At 41.3% G+C, this 22,153-nt stretch overlaps 1 protein-coding gene across 6 annotated transcripts in view; it reads left to right on the top strand.

Annotated features, from left to right (window-relative positions):
- The first annotated feature begins 5,608 nt into the window (after positions 1–5,608).
- Positions 5,609–22,153, top strand: part of LOC109927776 (G protein signaling modulator 2) — a 54,778-nt gene continuing 38,233 nt past the window's right edge. For 2 of the 6 annotated variants that reach the window (XM_020527790.2, XM_048602198.1), the window contains exons 1-3: positions 5,609–5,769; positions 7,883–8,031; positions 18,305–18,618. In XM_020527790.2, coding sequence (XP_020383379.2) covers positions 18,560–18,618 — 59 coding nt within the window. In that variant the 5' untranslated portion in view covers positions 5,609–5,769; positions 7,883–8,031; positions 18,305–18,559. The other 4 variants (XM_048602196.1, XM_048602197.1, XM_048602195.1 and 1 more) reach the window with 4 other exon arrangements.

The following is a 22,153-nucleotide window of genomic DNA, read 5'->3' as shown; positions in this document are numbered from 1 at the left end:
ATTTGTGTCTATGTCTACCCTCTCTAAGAGCAACTCAGCATGTTCGGTCTCCTGTCTTCCCCACAGTCCTGAAAGGTTTTGTTTTGATAATTATCCAGTTCCCTTCTGAAATCCATAAGTATATCTGCCAAACATTTGGGCAGCACTACAGAGAGGATATCTGGGGTGGACCATTTTGGTTGCCTGGCACTGGGTGCACCTTTATTGTTAAAACTAAATGGTCATATGTAAGCTTGAAAGGAGCAATGAATGATAAACTATACTTTACAAATTAGGCTTACGATGAGATGATTCAGACTTGGAATCCACTGAGATCATGGTTGACTTAACAGTCAGTGACTTCATTGTGAGTTTGTTTAGTTTAGGAATTAAATAAAGACTCTCTATTAGGTTCCTATTACATGTTTATAGTGCATTTTATTTTAAAATTTCCTCTATTATTTTGTACATTTCATTCCATCAATCAAAATATACATGTAAGCTTGTAGCATTTAACAGTTAGATGTACTTTGATTATTTGTATTTCCAATTAGCAGTTACAGTGGTGACAAATGTTTGAGACAGCTGATGTTAAAGATCCAGATTGTTCACTAGTTTATTTGTATTTCTTTTTTTGCTGAACTTTATCTTGTGGAAAATTTTTTAATGATTAAACATTTAAAAGGACAAATGGAAATAGTAGAATTTTTACATGTATGAAGGTAACAAACAGAATTGTTGAAATACGACTCAGTGCAGATGCCAGTATCAGAACATAGGAACAGGAATAGGCCATTCGACCCCTTGAGCCTGTTCCACCATTCAGTTAGATCACGGCTGATCTATGGCCTAACACCATATACCTGCCTTTGGCCCATATCCCTTAATATCTTTACTTAACAAAAATGTATCTATTTCAGATTGAAAATTAACAACTTACGCTGCATTCACTGCTGTTTGTGGAAGAGAGTTCCAAACAGTTATCACCACCATCCTGACTTGGACTTGTGTTGCAGTTTGTCCTTTGTCATTAGGTCAAAATCCTAGAACTACCTAACATTACTGTAGGAAGGCTGTCACCCCTACAGCTCCACAAGATGACTCGCTACCAACTTCTCAGGAGCAACTTGGAATCCTGTCCTTGATAGCAACACCCATATCCAAAGAATAAATTAAAGTTGTTTAATAATTTTGAGGAAAATAATTTGATGAAACAGAAAAAAAAGTTGCAATATTCTGCACATTTAATTACCAGAATCACAGTACTCTTATGGTACAGAAGGGGTCCATCATGTTTACACTAGCTCTTTGAACATTTTAACTTAGTCTCAATCTCCTGTCTTTCACCCTCACTGTAAATATTATTTCTATTTTTAAAAATCAACCAAAGTCCTCTTGAATGCCTCAGTCAAACCTGACTCACCACCCTTCCAGGTAGTGCATTCAATACACCAACTATTCACTCTGTGAAAAAGTTTTTTCTCACCTTGCATTTTCTCCTTCAAGACACTTAAAGATCGTGGCCCCTCGGTTCTTGATTTGTTAATAAGCAGGAACAGTTTCTGCTTATTTCCACTGTCCAGGCTCCTTATTATGATTTTAAAAACTTCTATCAAATCTCTTCTTAGCCTTTTCCTCTCCAAGGAAAACAATCCTAACTTCTGCACTCTTTCCTCCTACTGATTTGTCTCATTCCTGAAACCATTCTTGTAAACCTCTTCTGCACTCTGTCCAATGTTTTTGTGGCTGAGAACTGTACACAGTATTGGAGCTGAGGCCTACCCAGTTTCTTATAAACGTTCATCATAACCTCCCTGCTCCTGTACTTATGACCTTATTTACAAAGCCTAGCATACTTTATGCTCTATTAAACATATCAGTCTGCTCTCCTGCCACTTTTTCTACTAACAGCCAAAACATGAGACTGAACAAATGGGAAATTTCACAGACATTGTAAGCACTGCCAATTAAATTAAAAATACATTCCAAAGCATTCTGCTAATTGCTTTAAAAGAATGTTAAAGTTCAATGCCTTTATAATTGAAATCTATTTTTACATTTTAATTCAGCGTGCAGATCAATACTTTCTCTTACAAATGGATTATGAACAGAATAAGTGATTAAGGGAGGTCTTGGAATAGTGCCCATGTCACTAGATTAGTAACCTAAGGAAACCAAGTGAAAAATGTTCTGATGCCGCTCTGCCCACCACTGACACGGACGTCGCTCCGCCCACCGCCTCCACAGCCAGCAGCTCCAGAGTATACACTAGCACCCAGCCCTGCTGGGTCTTCACCATCCCTCCCAGACCTCCCCTTCACTGAGGACGAACGGTCAGTCCTCACTAAAGGACTCACCTTTATCCCCTCCACCCTAACATCAAAGAATATTGCTCACGCTTGGACGTTGAACAGTTTTTCCACTGCCACCGCGCTTACTTCTTTAGTCGCAAACCTAACCCTCCCTCTACTGACCCCTTCTCCTGCCTCCAACACACCCCTTCCTCTTGGACACCACCCCAAGGCCTCCCACCCTCCCTCGACCTCTTCATTTCCAACTGCCGTCGAGACATCAATCGCCTCAACCTCTCCACCCCTCTCACCCACTCCAACCTCTCCCCCACAGAACATGCAGCCCTCCGCTCCAATTCCAACCTCACTATAAAACCCGCGGATAAGGGTGGCGCAGTTGTAGTATGGCGCACTGACCTCTACATCGCCGAGGCCAGGCGCCAGCTCTCGGACACCTCCTTCTACCGCCCCCTTGATCGTGACCCCACCCCCGACCACCAAAACATCCAGACCATCCACAACCTCATCACCTCAGGTGACCTCCCACCCACAGCATCTAACCTCATCGTTCCCCAACCCCGCACTGCCCGTTTCTATCTCCTTCCCAAAATCCACAAACCCGACTGCCCTTGTCGACCCATTGTCTCTGCCTGCTCCTGCCCCACCAAACTTATCCGCACTTATCTCGACTCCACTTTCTCCCCCCCAGTCCAGGATCTCCCCACCTATGTCTGTAACACCACCCACGCCCTCCACCTCCTCCAAAACTTCCGATTCCCTGGTCCCCAACACCTCATCTTCGCCATGGACATCCAGTCCCTATATACTTGCATTCCCCATGCAGATGGCCTAAAGGCCCTCCGCTTCTTCCTGTCCCACAGGCCCAACCAGTCCCTCTCCACTGACACCCTCATCTGCTTAGCGGAACTCGTCCTCACCCTTAACAACTTCTCCTTCAACTCCTCCCACTTCCTACAGACAAAGGGGTGGCCATGGGCACCCGCATGGGCCCAAGTTATGCCTGCCTCTTTGTAGGATACATGGAACAGTCCCTCTTCCGCAGCTACACTGGCCCCATCCCCCACCTCATCCTCCGTTATATCAATGACTGTATCGGCGCCGCCTCATGCTCCCATGAGGAGCTCGAACAGTTCATCCACTTTACTAATACCTTGCACCCCAACTTTAAGTTCACCTGGACCATCTCTGATACCTCTCTCTCCTTCCTGGACCTCTCTGTTTTCATCTCTGGAAACCACCTGGAAACCGATATCTATTTCAAGCCTACCGACTCCCACAGCTACCTAGAATACACCTCCTTTCACCCACCTTCCTGCAAGAATGCCATCCCCTATTCCCAATTCCTTCGCCTCCGCCCTATCTGCTCCCGAGATGAGGCATTCCACTCCCAGACATCCCAGATGTCTTCATTTTTCAAGGACCACAACTTCCCCTCCACAGTGGTCGAAAACGCCCTCGACCGCATCTTTCGCGTTTCCCGCAACTCATCCCTCACACCCCCTCCCCGCAATAACAACAAAAACAGAATCCCCCTCATCCTGACGTACCACCCCACCAATGTCCGGATTCAATGCATCATCCTCTGCCACTTCCGCCACCTGCAATCTGACCCCACTACCAAGGACATTTTTCCCTCCCCACCCTAATCTGCCTTCCGGAGGGGCCGCTCTCTCCGTGACTCCCTTGTCCGCTCCACACTCCCCACTCGCCCCACCACCCCTGGCACTTTTCCCTGCAACCGCAGGAAGTACTACACCTCCCCTCTCACCCCCATCCCAGGTCTCAAGAAAACCTTCCACATTAAACAGATGTTCACCTGCACATCTGCTGTACATCTATTGTATCCGCTGTTCCCGATGTGGCCTCCTCTACATCGGGGAAACCAAGCAGAGGCTTGGAGACCGCTTTGTGGAACACTTATGCTTGGTTCGCGACAAACAACTGCACCTCCCAGTCGCGAACCACTTCAACTCCCCCTCCCAGTCCTTGGATGACATGTCCATCCTGGGCCTCCTCCGCTGCCACAACGATGCCACCCAAAGGTTGCAGGAACAGCACCTCATATTTCGCTTGGGAACCCAGCAGCCCAATGGTCTCAATGTGGACTTCACAAGCTTCAAAATCTCCCCAGCCCCGACCTCATCCCAAAACCAGCCCAGCTCGTCCCCGCCTCCTTGTCCGTCTTTTCTTCCACCTATCCTCTCCTCTTAGCTCAACTCCCACCCCCACCTCCTACCTACCAGCCTCATCCCCGCCTCCTTGACCTGTCTGTCTTCCCTTGACTGACCAACCCCCATCCTAACTCGCCACCTACCCTCACCTTTACTGGCTCCATCCCCACCTCCTTGACCTGTCCGTCTCCTCTCCACCTATCTGCTCCTTTATCCACCTTCCATCTGCCTCCCCCTCTCTCCCTATTTATTTCAGAATCCCCTTCCCCTCCTCCATTTCTGAAGAAAGTCCAGACCTGAAACGTTAGCTTTCCTGCTCGGCCTGCTGTGTTCATCCAGCTGTACACCTTGTCATCTCAGATTCTCCAGCATCGGCAGTTCCTACTATCTCTGAATGTTCTGAGGACATGAGTTCAAGTGCCTCATGATAGGTAGTGAAATTTTAACTCAGTAAATACGTAAAATTATAGCCTAATGATCAGCCATAGTGTTAAAAAATCTATTTGGGTTGCTAATGTTCTTTTAGGATCTGCCATCCTTCCCTTGTTTATTTTACACGTGACTGCAGAGTTAGAGCAATGTGGTTTGTTAGCCGTCTGGACAATTAGGGATGGGCAATGTACGCTAGAATCACAGAATCCCAACAGTGTGAAAATAGGCGATTCGGCCCGTTGAGTCCACACTGACCGTCCGAAGAGCATACCACCTACACCCAGCCATGCAGACACGGGGAGAATGTGCAAAACGTCACACAGTCACCCCAGGGTGGAATCGAACCCGGGTCCCTGGTGCTAACCACTGAGCGGCACGCCCCTAGTAAAAAAGCAAGCAAACACATTTTTATTTTGTGATTGCGCTAGTTTAGGCAATATTGTACAAGTCGCATGAATGAAAAGAACAAGGAACTGTGCGTGATTTAAATCGTTCTTTCACTGAGTCAGCGCTGGAAGGATGGGCCGAAAGATGTCCAGCTGTCAGGCCCTTCGTGGTATAGGTGTTCCCAAATCCTGCCGCCGGGGATAGGGCGGGGTGCAGTTCTTCCGTCACCATAACAACCGCGACGTGTCCCCGCCCCCTTGTCCGAACGCTGATTCAAATTTCAGCCATTGGAAGCGCGGGGATCGCTCATTTGCTTAATTTATGTAACGGCCGCTGAGGCAGCGGCAGCTCGTGGAAGGCACTGTCTAACAGTAAAAACTGGTGGAAATTCGACTGGCAGTGAGCAGCAGCGGGAGGATTAAAATTCGGGAGAAAGAGGCACTGTCCTGTTTCTGGGAGACTGACTTTAGAAAGGATTAGATTTCCAGGTTAGCCACTTATTGGAAACACAACGCCTTCTTTATTTATTAACACAAAGCGAGTCTCGCCGCGGTTGAATGCGATCTGTCTTTAACATAACTCATTGACTGAGCTTGATCGAAACACTCCAGTGTCCTGACATCTCCAGGAGACAAGATTCTTAATACTGGTTAGTATCAAGAATAAGACGCCCTTTCTTCCTGTTTGGCTCTCTTGGTCTGCTTACTTCTCTGTTCACGCTCTGTTCTAACTTTCTAACTCCGTGCCCTTTGCCTCTCTCGCCTTTTGCTGTTTCACCAGTGTTGTGCTTGCCTTTGCAAGTCTTTTTACTTGCTTCCCCCTCAGTATTTGAGTTGTTCTTTGGGACGTTAATAGTTGGGGGAAAGGAGGGAAACGAAACCTTTGGTTTGAAATACCCCTGTCTGCTTAAAAAGTGACAAATAAAAAGTACCCTAAATGCTAGTTAAGACTTCACCCTGGACTGTTGCCTACGTAACTGTCCATTTAAATTATCTAGATCAACGGCACTTGAAACGTCTTGGGTGCAATCTTTAATCGGATTGCTCCTTCGTGGCCCAATTTAGCATTGGGGATTCATTAGTGAACTGGAACTAGGATGACAAACAGATAGGATTGTGGAGACAAATTGGAACTTGTCCTGTGTTTTAAAATGAAAGAAATCAGATGCCTGTGATAAATTGATAGGATACCCACAACTAGCGAGAATGCCAGTACTTTGGCAAAATTAAACATGGTATAATCCGAAAGAATATCTAGCAGTTCCAAGTACTTATCGACTTGGGGTTGGCGACAATTTTATAAGAATTTGGACATAGAAAAGCAATTAATAACTGAAAAGGAATTTTTGGACGTCACTAAGTCTTTAAGCTTTTTATTAATGGGAAAATAAGCTGATGGATAGAAAGTATCCGAGTTTTCTTTCATTTTAGGCAGCAGAGGGTACAGTAAGTTCAGGAAATTGAAGTGTGACAGTTTACACGTCTAGTAAGAACGATCCCCCTCCCCAACCCCGCATTTAAAATGGACAGAAATTGCGAATATATGGAAAATTAGGCCGTCTATTAAGGATTGTTGCACCTCTTTGCCTGATTTCCTTGTATCTCCCCATCAAACACCTCACCAAGGCCCGAGCAATCCAATTGTTCCAAGTACAACAGTAATAATGTGAAAATTGTTATAAACTGTGATTTTTACCTTTTTGTGGAAATGCAATTTAAATATAAATTGGAATCCTATTCTTTTTGAATTTGCGTATGAGGGATAGATCATCTTTGTTCACTGTAAAGAATGAGATCTTTGTAAATGCTGTTGTGATGCATCTTGGCTTTTATGACTTACAACCAATGATTTTACTGTTTTGCTGTACTTTGTTTTCATCAAAGCTGTTTTGTTCATTTTAAATCTAGTATTAGGTATCATGGATACAAACTGTTTTATAGTGTAGTTTCTTTCAGCAAATATAACCATGTGGAAAGTTTAAAGCTGAATAATGTACTAGAACTGTTTTGCCATCTTGCTGGTAAAACATTTGCGTTCACATAACTATTTGCAGGTTTTGCTTTTAAAGATTAGCATTTGCTGGCTAGTCTGAATTAAAATTGAACTGTACCACACTACACTGTTGAACATTATTCAGCATCATGATCAACTGTATGCCTGATCTACAGTGTGCAATAATTAAAATATGCCAAAGGACAACACATGGCAGCCACCAGTACTACATGCATATAACTAATCAAAAAGAGGTAACTTTTACTGACTGACTCAATCTGAGACTTCAATTTTTAATTCCAGATATTAAACAGAGGTAAAGCTTGATTTGACTCAATGTTAGAATAAGATTGGATAAGTAACCTATTAACTAACGACTAATCTTTCAAGCACTTGTTTGAGTTATTCAAAATTCTTCAAATATGTAAAAACAGTTGTCATATTTATACCTGTCTAAGATCAGAGGATGTGGGGTCAGGGGGAAAAATAGCCAAATAGACAGTAGAAGTTAAGATTAGCTATGACTACTGAAATCCAATCCATCCCTTCTGAAGAAGGGTTACTGGACCTAAACCATTAACTCATTCACTTTTTTTTTTCCTCTCCCAGATGCTGCCAGACCTTCTGCGTTTCTCCATCAACTTCTGTTTTTGTTCATTTTAATGGTCACTTCTTTGACTAGCTAAAGATGGGAAGTGGTGTTCTACAAGAATTTGTGTAAAGATGAAAACAGTAATTGCTGGAAATACTCAAGTCAGGTAACATCTCGTGGAAACAAAATCAGGAGTTAGTGTTTTAGTTTGAAAACCCGTGTGTCAGGACTGATATATCGTTTATCAGAAGTCTGTGGTGGAATAATTATTTACAGTTTGTATAAACAATTTGGACCTCCAGAAATGGAAATTCTATTTGAGAGGAATAGAATTGAGATACCAAAGAACTAGGAGCAGGAGTAGGTAACTTAGCCCCTTGAGCCTGCACCACCATTTCATATGATCGTGCGGATCGCCTCTCAGCCTCAACTTCTGCTTGTTCTGTATAACCCTTCAACCCATTATTAATTTAAAAATCTGTCTGTTTCCTCCTTGAAATTTTATTCAATGACCAGCCATCCAAAGCCTCCCTTCTGAAGAAGGGTCCTGACCTGAAACGTCAACTCTCCTACTCCTCTGATATTACCTGGCCTGCTGTGTTCCTCCACCTCCACACTGTGTTATCTCTGACTCCAGCATCAGCAGTTCTTACTTTCTCACCACACTCTGGGGTAGTGATTCCACAGATTCACTCCCCTTTTTATGAGAAATAATTTATCCTCAACTGTTTTAAATCTGCTACCTCTTATGCTGGAACTATAGCAGAAAGGTTATGTTAAATTTATACCAATCCTTGGTCAAATCACACTTGGAGCACTGCTCTGGTCTCCATATTATTACAAAAAAGTTACAGGCACTGGAGAAAGTGCGGAAAAGGATATTACCAGCACTGAGTGGATACATTTAATGGGAAAACGTGGAACGAGCTGGGGTTTTTTTTTCTTCTCCAAAAATAGGAATTTGAGATGTGTTCTTGCATTTAAACCAAGATATACTTTGGCTTGTTTTCTTAAAAGAAATATGATTGAGTAGAGGCTTTCAAAATTATGTGTACATTTTATTTCGGTTGTTGTAAAGAGGATGTTTCTTCTGTGGAAGGTCAAAACTAAGGGCTACAAATCTAAGAGTGCAAATAAAATCAATTAGATATTTGGAAGGTTATCCAAACAGTGGTGAGAACATCAGTAAGATGGTTTATCTGATTACATTCCTGTTCTGTTTCATTCTTCCCATTCAGGTCCCTGAATTAATCTCAATGTATCCTGCGTCTTTACAATGTTCAAAAATATATTATTTTGCAATCTTACTGCAGAATGCATACTTCCGTAAAGTTCTTTTTAGGAGATATCTTCAGGGTTGAAGAGCCCTTCATTTGCTGGTAATGATGCTTATCTCTTAAAACCAAATTAATTGGTCTTCTCTGTCATGTTCATGTGCCTTGGGTTATAGATTATACTGCAATGACTAAAACTGATTGCAATATCCTGATTGCAATAACTGATTGCTTGACCTGAGCAGAATACAGCTTCACCACGATTTCTGGAAAATTGAACTCAATTGGTTTATATTCGATATTTCTGTTCCGTTTTTACACGTTTTAAAATGTTGGGCCTCCTCTTCTTTGATTCATGTAGTCCTGAACCATATGTGTTTCTTTAGAATGGTGCAATGAAGGAGTAAGCCTATAAAATAAATGTAGCTGTCTCATACAGCTCACTAATAATCATATGAACGTACAGCAAGCTGAAAGTATTAATGGAGCACGGAATGTTACTTGAAAAATAACCTTTTTCTTATGGTCAACTGGATTTTTCTATGTTTTGAGGGGTTGGTGGTTACGGCTGTATTGGTAAACAGAGGGAAAAGAAGTCTTGAATTGCATTTCAAATGAAAAATAAATTTGACTCCAAGTTCCAATTGATAATCCTTCAGGCTACTGTTGTAAGTTAAGGAAGTTTCTGTTCAGGCCGCAGTAACTCTGTTACAGGTAGCCTTGATTGTCATATTATGTTCCAATACCTTGTCAGTTAACACCCTTATCTCTGATAAAAACAGAACAATGTTTGACATTTCTATATTTCATACAACCAGAAATGGCAAAGTGCAGCCGAAGTCTTTGTTTAAATATGCTTTTTAAGTGGGCATGCCATATACTACAATAACACTGTTCTAGTATCCAGAAAACACTTTCAACATCTGCATGATTTATTTATTAATATCTTCTACTTCTTATCCACACTTAAATTCAATCATCTGTCTCATTGAGTGTAGACATTTGTATTTAAATTATTGGCAGATTTTAAAACTGGATTTTTAGCAAAAGTCATGTAGGACATTTTAATTCTCTTGGATGTAGGTGTTACTGGCTGGCCCAGTATTTAATGCCTATTTCTAGTTGCCTTTGAGATGGCAGTGATGAACTGCCTTCTTGAGCTGCAGCAATCCACTTGATGTTGGTACGTGCACAATAACATCAGGATGTTCCAGAATTTTGACCCAGTGACACTGAAAGAATGGTGGCTGAATTTCCAAGGCAGGATGATGAGTGCCTTGGAAGGGAACTTGCAGGTTTTGATGTTCCCATGTATTTGCTGCCCTTGGTCTTTATTTTTTTTGAAATGGGAGTGGTTGTGGGATTGAAAGGTTCTGTCTCAGGAACCTTGGTGAACTTCTACAGTGCATCTTGTATATTATGGTTCACATTGTTGCTACTGTATATTCATGGTGGAAGCAATGAATGTTTGTTTGAGTGTTCTGGAGTGCAGCTCCATCACTCATCCAGGCAAGTGTGGAGAATTATATCACACATCTGACATTTGTCTTGTAGATGGTGGACAGGCTTTGGGGAGTTGGGAGATGATATGCTTGTTGAAGGATTCCTAGCCTTTGATCTTTATTTGTAGTCACAGTATTTATATGGTGAGTCCAGTTCGGTTTCTGATCCATGGTAATCCCCAGAATGTTGATAGTAGGGGAATTCAACTATGGTAATGTCATTCAATGTAAGGGGGTGAGGGTTGGATTCTCTCTTGTTGGTGATAGTCACTTTCTGGCATTTGTGTGATGTGAATGCTACTTGCCACTTATCATCCAAAACCTAGATACTATGCGTATCTTGTTGCATTTGGACACAAACTGCTATGGTATCTGAAGAGTCATGAATGTTGCTGAACTTCTTGTGATGAGGGAGGCCATTGAAGCAGCTGATGATGGTTGGGCCTAGGGCAAATAAAATCACACCATTAAGGCCCTCTTGTGGCACAGTGGTAGTGTCACTGGACAAGGAGGCCTTGGTTCACGTCCCACTTGCTCTCGAAGTGTGTAATAACATCGCTGAACAGGTTGTTTAGAAAAATTAGTTTCACTTTTTTGTTAAAAATTTGACCTTTCGAGTAACGATCAGGACCTGCATAAAATTGGGATTATTTTGAAATTTTTTTTGTTCCTCATTCATCGGATGATTTGTAGCTTTGAGGGAAACTTGCAGGTGGTGGTGATCCTGTGCATCTGCTCCCCTTGTCCTTCAAGGTGGTAGAGGTTGCAGGTTTGGAAGCTGCCTTAGTGAATTACCACACAGCATGTTTTAGATAGTTCAACTGCTGTCACTGTTAGTGATGGACAAAGTGAATTTTGAAGGTAGTGGATGAGTGCCGAACAAGCGGCAGCTTTGAGTTGTGTTTCATTATAGATACACTAGAACCAATATTTTCTTGTAATTTGACTTTTAATGTTTTAATCCTGCTTACCTGATTTTCTTTTTCAACTTGCATTGTTAGAGGTCTGTGCTTTGGAAGTTAAGTAATATTTAGTTTGACAAGAAGATACGGCAGTTACAACCCAGAATTTAGAAATAAATTAACTGTTCCCTTCAGAAAGTAAATTGCTAAAATTTCAACTTGCATCGTGTTATTTCACTGATGAATTTTCTTGATTTTATTTACAATCTAGAAGGTTTGTTGCATTTGCATTTTGTAAGAAAAGCCTGGAAATTGACATACACAGTACTAACACATGATTGAATGCAGATATCAAGTTTGTCTTTCCGCTACTTCACATTAAATAGGTTAATGCTTTTATTTAAAATGGCATAGGGAAAAATTCATTGTGCACATTATGTATTTCCACAATGAAATGTACTCCATATATTTTCTAGGCTAAATTCTTGATGAAAGCTGCTACAAAATAGTGGCTTACTAAATGGGTTGTGGAAGGTATATCATATGTTGATTCATGCTGTAAGAAGGCTGCTCTCATGTATGGTTTTGTTTAGATATTAAAACCTGTGAAGCATTTCATATAATTTTGTGATTTTAGTATAATCTATACAATATGTAGAAGTTGAATGGGCCCTAACAACATCCTGGCAATAGTACTGAAGACTTGTGCTCCAGAACTTGCTGCTCCCCGAGTCGAGCTGTTCCAGTACAGTTACAACACTGGTATCTACCCGACAATGTGGAAAATTGCCCAGGTATGTCCTGTACACAAGAAGCAGGACAAATCCAACCCGGCCAATTACCACCCTATCAGTCTCCTCTCAATCATCAGTAAAGTGATGGAAGGTGTCATCAACTGTACTATCAAGCAGCACCTGCTCAGCAACAACCTGCTCAGTGACTCCCAGTTTGGGTTTCACCAGGGCCACTCAGCTCCTGACCTCATTACAGCCTTAGTTCAAACATGGACAAAAGAGCTGAATTCCAGAGGTGAGGTGAGCATGTCAGCCCTTGCCATCAAGGCTGCATTTGACCAAGTGTGGCATCAAGGAGCACTAGCAAAACTGGAGTCAATGGGTATCAGGGGACAAACTCTCCACTGGTTGGAGTCATAGAAAGATGGTCGTGGTTGTTGGAGGTCAAGCATCTCCGTTCAGAACATGTCTGCAGGAGTTCCTCAGGATAATATCCTCTGCCCATCTTTAGCTGCTTCATCGATGACCTTCCCTTCATCATAAGGTCAGAAGTGGGGATGTTTGCTGATGACTGTTCAGTCAGTCAGTCAATGTTCAGCACCATTTGTTTCAAATTCAGTGACCCTTTTTCAGAACTGGTAGTAGCTAGGAATAGATGGTTTATATGCTGAAGGCAGGGTGTGGCAAGATGGGGAGTTGGGGAAGAGGTGTGAGTCGATAGATGGAGATGGAGAACAGAGAGAGAGAAAATGACAGTTCACCAGGCTCCATACACACCTTGAGGTAAAGCAGTGATACTGAAACAGTCCATGCTCAAATGCAACAAGATCTGGACGGTATCCAGGCTTGGCCTGACAAGTGGCAAGTGACATTCATGCCACACAAGTGCCAGGCTATGACTATCACCGATAAGAGACAATCTAACCACTACCCCTTGACATTCAATGGTGTTACCGTCACTGAATTTCCCCACTTAAAAACATCCTGGGGGTTATTATTGACTAGAAACTCAACTGGACTCACCACATAAACACAGTGGCTACAAGAGCAGGTCAGAAGCTAGGAATACTGTTGGCGAGTAATTCACCTCCGACTCAAAGCCTGTTCACCATCTACAAGGCACAAATTAGGAATGTGATGGAATACTCCCCATTTGCCTTGATGAGTGCAGCCCCAACAACACTAAGGAAGCTTGAAACCATCCAGGACAAAGCAGCCTGCTTCATTGGCACTGCATCCACCCCCTCCACCACTGATGCTCAGTAGCAGTGTGTACTGTCTACAAGATGCACTGCAGAAATTCACCAAAGATCCTCAGACAGCACCTTCCAAACCCACAACTGCTTCGATCCAGAAGGACAAGGGCCACAGATATATGGGAACATCATCTTCAAGTTTCCCTCCAAACCACTCACCATCCTGACTTGGGAATATTTCGCTGTTGCTGGCTAAAAATCCTGGAATTCCCTCTCTCTAATGGCATTGTGGGTCAGCCCACACCGGGTAGACTGCAGCGGTTCAAGAAGGCAGCTCACCACCACCTATTCAAGGGCATCTCTGGATGGGCAAGAAATGCTGGCCAGCCAGCGACACCCACAGCCCTCAAATAAATGAGGAGAAAAAAAAGCAAACAAATGTGGAAGAATATTAGACTGTGAAATTTCATTGAATCCCTATAGTGTGGAAACAGGCCCTTCAGCCCAACAAGTCCACACCGACCCTCAGATAACCCCACCCAGACCCATCCCCTAATCTGAACACTACGGGCAATTTAGCATGGCCAATCCACCTACCCTGCACATCTTTGGATTGTGGGAGGAAACCGGAGCACCCAGGGGAAACCCAAACAGACACGGGGAGAATGTGCAAACTCTACACAGACAGTCGCCTGAGGGTGGAATTGAACTTGGGTCCCTGGCGATGTGAGGCAGCAGTGCTAACCACTGTGCCACAACAATTCCTGTAATTTTAAAAAAGGAATTTCTGATTGTTACATCAATTCTGACCAATTACGTTCAACCCCTTTTTCTTTTAAATTGCTTAGTTTTGGAATTGACTGTATATATGTGTGTAGATAATGTTTAGCAGAGTTAAAATTGTGCTGTGGACCAAAATATATAATTCCACCTCAAGTGCTTGGCAAACATTTGAACTTTTATGGTTCTGAACCAAAAATAACCTGCACTTTGAAGTTCACAGATGTTATTTTGGATTACTCATGTTAATCTCTTAATTCTGACAGCAGACAGAGTACAGACTTGTGTTTTTTGATTTAATATCTAAATATTCTGTAATATGACAACTGTATTGCCTATACTTTGATCATAATTCTAATTCCTTTCAGTAGAGAAACCACCACATTATGTAACCAATAGATTTTGATTTTTTTTTGAAGATTTTAAGCATCCAAAGTTACCTTTTGTCAAGGTACAGCACAATATTACAATATCAACTAATGTATAGAAAACTGACCATTGAATGAACTGTGCACTCAATATTTTTTCTTTAAATTTCAACACCTTTCCAGTTGTTTGAAAGCTATTTCTGCTGAACATTTTAATTTGACTCCTCTACCATTTATAATAGTTACAAATGACTCCACTGTAGTCACAAAAATGATTTGATAACTTGCCAAGTTTTGTAATTTCAGACAGGTATGTGAACTAATTCTGCTGGATCAACACATGGCTTGTGTGACCTCAAATGATGTTAGACCATTTTTTTTTTTCCCATTCTTTCCATGCAGATACAACAAAAACTGATGTTTTGGAAGTGTGCCTTCTACATTCATCCCCATATGATGTTAATACCCAATATAATTAATTTACCAACCTGAGAAGTCCATTTGACATGGAGCAGAAGTGCATTCTTACCATGTTCCTGACACTGCTGCCTGTTTCTGGTGCTGGGGAAGAGGGAAATCAATAGGGAGAATAAAAGATCCGTCATTCAGAGACACAGTTTTAAGGAGCCATGAGGAAGGGCAGACTTACCAAAAAAAAAATACAAGGCAACTTTATCATAAAGGATTTGAGCATAAAGCAAAATATCAGGAAGGAGACACTGATGGAAATAGCTATAGTGAAGCAGTCATAATCATAAGTATGGTGTCAATTTACCAACAAATGCAGAGAAATATCAAGTAATGTGTTGGAAACAGCGACTGTCGTGGGAACCGTGTGCTTAATACTTTTTTTTTTAAATAATACTTTTTTTTTAAATAATACATTTAAATTTGTTAATCTTGTTTCTCAGCGGAAATAGCTTTCAGACAATTTTTAATTTGGCCCTTCCACCACCATAATCCTGCTTTTAAGATGACTACTCGGCAGATAACCCTAACAGAAGTTGCACAAAGCTGACTATGTAGTTTTGTTAAGGTCCTAACTCATGACATGTGGATTGATTGTGTTTTTTTTTAATTGAAATATGTTCACACTACTTTTGGTTTGGAGATGAATGATTTGTTAATGACATGTGCATGGCTATTTGAAATAATTTTTCATTGTTTTTGTTAAAGCATCATCTAACTATTTCAGCCTGTCTTACTTTGCCAGTTAAATTAGCCAAACAGCAATTCCACTAATCAGGTAGACTTTGTCTGCTAATTAAACTGTTTCAAACAATTAAGAGGAAAAAAACTAATTGTTTTCAATTATGAAATGCACTCCAAAGCTACTTGCCACCACTGAAATAATTAAATTTGCCATTTTATTGAATTTGCCATGGTGCATTATTCATGGTACTTTGAGATGTACATTTAATATAAATATTTTTGAACTGATGTCAATTGTGTGCTTGATAAGTATGACACTATAAAATGCAGTGACAGTTTAAACATTGGGATGTGGGCATCGCTGCAAAGCAAGTATTTGTTGCCCATCCCTAATTGCTCTTGTACTGAGTTGCATGCTAGGCCATTTCTAAGCGCAATTAAGAGTTAACCATATTGCTGTGGGCCTGGAGTTGCACGGTGGCCAAGGATGACAGATTTTTTTTTAAAAAATAGAATCCCTACAGTGTGGAAACAGGCCTGTTGGCCCAATGAGTCCACACCAATCCTCGGAGCATCCCACCTAGACCCATCCCCCTGTAACACACCTAATCTACACATCCCTGAACACTGTGGGCAACTTAGCATGGTCAATCCACCTAACCTGCACATCTTTGGACTGTGGGAGGAAACTGGAGCAGCCGCAGGAAACCCAGGCTGATACAGGGAGAATGTGCAAACTCTGCACATCAGTCACCCAAGAGTGGAATTGAACCCAGATCCCTGGCACTGAGGCACCAGTGCTAACTGCTATCCACTGTGCCGCCCTAAAGGACATTAGTGAATCAACTGGATTTTTTACAACAAAGTTGAAAGTTTCATCAATAAGAAAATCAACTTAAAATCTGAAATTCAATGAATGAATTTTAAAACAAGGAGCTGCTATGATGTGATTTTAATCCACACCCCCAGATCATTAGTCTGTACTTGTAGGTTGCTGGTTCAGTGACATTGCCACATTGCGACAATGGCACCATTGACATGATAATGAAATTTTAACACCTGCTATCAGATATTTAAGTCGCAACCTCTTCCAATTTTACTGAAAATAGTCCTTGCAGTTATCCATATACTTGTGTCTACTTAATTACATCGTTTCTTCCCCTCACCCCCCCACCCCCCAATACTATGTAGACATTGCAATAGTGAAGGTATGAAAAATTAGTATGAATTTAATCCATAATTTGGACATATACTTCATCACTGTCTAACAAATACTTGCATTATTATTTGGATATCTCCATATTTTACAGCTCATTGTAGTTTCTGGTTTTCAAATGGAAAAATTCAAAACAAGGGAATATAATCAACATTGAAGCTGATTTGAATCTAATTGAACTATTGTTTTGAATCAATTGCTCAAGCATAGTTTTGGCAATGACATTTACATTTACTGTTTTTTAAAAAAAAATGACTGTATAAAGTTATCTGTCAGAATTGTTTTACAAGGTGAAAATAAATTCTCTAGTTGAATTTTCCATTTTGAGAAATGTACTTGATGCTCATCAAAGAAAGTAACTTGACTTTGGAACATGAAAATTCCAACTACATTTTGGTGGAATACCCTTTTTGTTTTTTTACTTTTTTTAAAATATAATTAGAAGGCCTAGATTGCACAAATCATCAGGAGGATCTTCATTTTAGGTTGTCGGAAATTTAAGGAGTAAAATTCAAAATAGAGTTGTCGATGTTTCTGCAGTATATCTCTTCAATTATAAATGGACTGTAGCAGAGAATCTTGCTGTAATGTCATTCGTAGGACAACTATATAACTGCCGTTTTTAAATGAGGGATGGATAAGTTTTTTTTTGAACTAAATGATGGCTTTTTGCTGGGATCCTTTAAAATAAGTGAAGGCTGTGCTGTTTGCTGTGCCTTTTTATTTTGGCAAACTTTGAGTTTAGAAGAACAAGAAGTGATCTTTATTAGAACATGTAGATCTTCAGGGGACTTAACAATAAGGATGCTGAGCGGGCGTTTGGACTGTGGGAGAGACTAAAACTAAGCGATGTATTTAATATAAAGGGTTTCTAATTTTAAGGTGGAAATGAGAATTTTTTTTTTTCCTGAGGTCAATAATCCATGGAATGCTCCCTCCCAGAAGGCAATGGAAGGAGGCTTATTGAATATTAGCAAGGCTGAGTTGGATAGTCTCAATTGACAACGGGCCCAATGGCATAGGATATGGAGAGGAGAGTAGAGTAGAGTTGAGTCCACAAACTGATCAAACATGATATTATCAAATGGAGCAGATTTGAGGCTTTGAGTGCTTATGAATCCCCTACTCCTTCTAATTTTGTAACTGTATTTTCTATGATTGCATGAAATTTCTGTCATCTTTGGAGATAAAGGGTACAATTAGGGACAGAAATTTCAGTCGTCTTTTGTCTACTGACAGTCATTAATGTTTATACATATGAGCTGTACATTTTTTATCAGATATTATGCAAATGTTTCTTTTTTTTTTTTTGCAGGTTACAGTTGAAGAGTCTGGGGCCACTATTACAGATATCATAAGACGTTTTGTGATCTGAAGTCACTTTGATCTTCCTCAGGAACAAGAAAAAGCAATGAGGAAAGAACTCGGAATATAGTCAGTATTCCTGAAGCTCTCGTGCTTAGGGAGACTGCATCTTGGACACTAATTGAATTTTAAACTAAAAGAGGAATTGGCATCCTTCTGGAGCCTACAGTGGATATGTTGATTTGATGTCATATGATGCAACTGAATGGATGCAAATGATATTTTTGTTAGCCTGCGTGACCACCCTTCTTATATCCGATACAGGTAGGAATTCTTCCGTTTTGAGGTTAACTAGTAAATTACATAAACTTGTTTGAATGTTTTGATTCAATTTTGGCCCATCTGGTAAAACAATGAAATATTTATCTTTTTTTAACTTAAAAGTTAAAAAGCACTACTTTTAAGAAGAATCTTCTTTGCCTTGATTCTGCCCTTAGGAAATTCAAATCATATTGAGTTTAATCTCCACCATTCCAGCCAGAATGGGGATCAAACCCTGTTCTATGGGCATCCGTCTGATTCAGCCATTTAAGCCAACTGGTTTCCCTAAGAGTCTGCATTGGCTTTCACGATTTAAAAAAAAAAAAGTGGAAATCTGTTAATTGGACAAAAATACAATAAAATGCAAAATTCAAAAAATGTAATCCGAAGTATTTATCTCTATTTTTGTACTTTCTTTCCATTCATCATTATTTCTCTTTTTTTACCTTTATTAAATATATTCTGAAATGGTTTGGAGAAATGACAAAAACCAAAAACCAATCTTGGGCATGGCAGCAAACTTATACAGTTGTTGTAAGATTGTGTAATTTCAACAAAAATACAAGCAGATTTTACCACAAATTAAATTCCTGAGAAAATAGGATACTGAAACCAGCAACAAATTACTTGAGCTGCATCATAGGAATCCAGGAAAATTAAAGACTGGCCTGAAATTTGTACAGGAATTCCCAGCATAATTTCAGAATTTGGTAATGCTGCAGAAGGTTTGAGAATTAGGCTCCGCTTTTAACTTTATGCAATGAAAGGTTTGAGCACTGAAGCTACCTCTTTTGTCAAAGGAAACTTAAACAGAGAATGGAACATGTAGGCTTGATCCTTCTTTATTTATATGTTGGGGTCTGCTGTATTGCCGATATGTTGATGGAAAGCCCGTGCAAGGCTTTCGAAAGGGTGGAAGCAAAGTCTGCTTGGGTGGAATGCTGAAATCCCTGGCAGCTATTTTATGTTGCTGTGGTCAGTAGAAAGGGCTGTGAGCACAATATTTTCTCACCCTTCCCAAGTAGATGTCCATAAGGCACTGATATGAGCTGAGTTTCCACCAATAATTTTAAAATTATTGGACCTTCTCTGTGCACCTGGGAGAAGTCGACTGCAGGACTGCCCTCGACATGGGGGAAAACAACATGTAATGGCGTAACTTGATATAAATGGCTTTACATTTCAAGTCCAGTGATCCTCTTACGTTTGTGGGTGGATGATTGAGAGATCCCACACAGGTGTCCAAGGAGCCAGTTGCATAAAACTTCAGTAAAGCATTTGATAAGGTTCCCCATGGTAGGTTGATGGAGAAAGTGAAGTTGCATGGGGTCCAGGTTGTACTAGCTAGATGGATAGAGAACTGGCTGGGCAACAGGAGACAGAGTTGTAGTGGAAGGGAGTTTCTCAAAATGGAGAACTGTGACCAGTGGTGTTCCACAGGGATCTGTGTTGGGACCACTTGTTTGTGATATCCATAAATGATCTGGAGGAAGGTATAGATGGTCTGATTAGCAAGTTTGCAGCTGACACTAAGATTGGTGGAGTAGCAGATAGTGAAGGGGACTGTCGGAGAATGCAGCAGAATATAGATAGATTGGAGAGTTGGGCGGAGAAATGGCAGATGGAGTTCAATCCAGGCAAATGCGAGGTGATGCATTTTGGAAGATCCAATTCAAGAACGAACTATACGGTAAATGGAAAAGCCCTGGGGAAAATTGATGCACAGAGAGACCTGGATGTTCAGGTCCATTGTACCCTGAAGGTGGCAACGCAGGTCGATAGAGTGGTCAAGAAGGCATACGGCATGCTTTTGTTCATCGCTTGGGATATTGAGTACAAGAGTTGGCAGGTCATGTTACAGTTGTATAGGACTTTGGTTCGACCACATTTGGAATACTGCGCACAGTTCTGGTCGCCAAAAGGATGTGGATGCTTTGGACACGGTGCAGAGGAGGTGCACCAGGATGTTGCCTGGTATGGAGGGCGCTAGCTATGAAGAGAAGTTGAGTAGATTAGGATTATTTACACTAGAAAGACAGAGGTTGAGGGGGGGGACCTGATTTGAGGTCTACAAAATCATGAGCGGTATAGACAGGGTGGATAGCAAGAAGCTTTTTCCCCCAGAGTGTGGGACTCAATTACTAGGGGTCATGATTTCAAGGTAAGAGGGGAAAAGTTTAAGGGAGATATGCATGGAAAGTTCTTTACGCAGAGGGTGATGGGTGCCTGGAATGCGTTGCCAGTGGAGGTGGTAGAGGTGGGCACGATAGCGTCATTCTAGATGTATCTAGACAGATACATGAATGGGCTAGGAGCAGAGGGATACAGATCCTTGGAAAGTAGGTGACAGGTTTAGATCGAGGATCTGGATCGGTTCAGGCTTGGAGGGCCAAAGGGCCTGTTCCTGTGCTGTAATTTTTCTTTTTTCTTTGTTCAGTACAGTTGTCAGCATGATAGCCACCATTCCTTCAGGTTTTGAGTCATGTTCCAGCAGCCAGCATAGTTCTGTGACAGCGTCTGGGACGTTGTCACTCTGCGCTGATTCTTTGCCTTGATCATTCAGAGGAAATGGTATTGAGGACAATACGCTTTGGCCCTCTTGCATGTCAGAGTCCTTCAGCGGTAACCTTTTTCATATGGAGGCTGCTTAACATCTGCTAGCGCTTGTTGCTAGTCTTCGGCTTGCTGGTGCATTTGTTCCTCCATTTCTGTTTTTGTTGTATTGTGTCCTGTTTTGGCTGTGTCCATTAGTGATTCATTGCAATGAATCTGTGTAGACAAAAGAAACTGAACAGGTCTTCGCTGCTGTGAGTGGGTATCCTTCTCATCACTCTGTCAGATGCCTGTTCAACATGCTTCTCCGTTCAGTGAGACGTGGACCACTCTCAAGGAGGGAGGGCCATGGAATGTCTGCATATGGTACTTTTGCACTTTATTCTGATGAATGCAGTACTAGTCATCTTGCAAAGAGACTTGGGAGATTGTAGTGCTGCATGAGTACTGAGACCTTCTCTCAGTACCACATCACTCAAGAAAGACAACATTGCATATAAGAGCATGTTGCAGATTACTTGCAGCTTAGGCGATAGGCTGTACAGGACTCCAAATTGATTTTCTATGAAAGCCTGCATTACTTCGTGTTTTGTGACCAGTGGTATCTCCTTTTAAGGTCTCCTGTGATCACTTCCGTTCACAGATGATTGCCTTCAATCTGCAGTGAACAGTGACAGGGTCAGTATCGCTTGTGACTGGAATTTGCATTCCACACAGTTGTATTCTGCGTGCATTTCATATGCACAATGATATAGTTGTAAAGGATTACAAGTCATTATTAATTCAATACCTGTCGAAAGGACTCCCATCATCAAATGGATCCCTGATTTTAAAAAAATCAAACCTGACTTCTACCACTCTATATATGTGCAATTTATAGCCATTTTCCATTCGTCTTGCATACTTAGAAAATAGAAAGAAATGCAGATCATCTTAGCATCGGAAGTCGCAGGTTCGGCAAAGTCAAGGATACTTCTGAACCTCT

This window comes from Rhincodon typus, chromosome 10 (assembly GCF_021869965.1).
Source record: "Rhincodon typus isolate 14 chromosome 10, sRhiTyp1.1, whole genome shotgun sequence".
Lineage (NCBI taxonomy): Eukaryota > Metazoa > Chordata > Chondrichthyes > Orectolobiformes > Rhincodontidae > Rhincodon > Rhincodon typus.
Note: the sequence above shows the minus strand (reverse complement) of the source record. Positions and strands in the feature narration are given on the sequence as shown.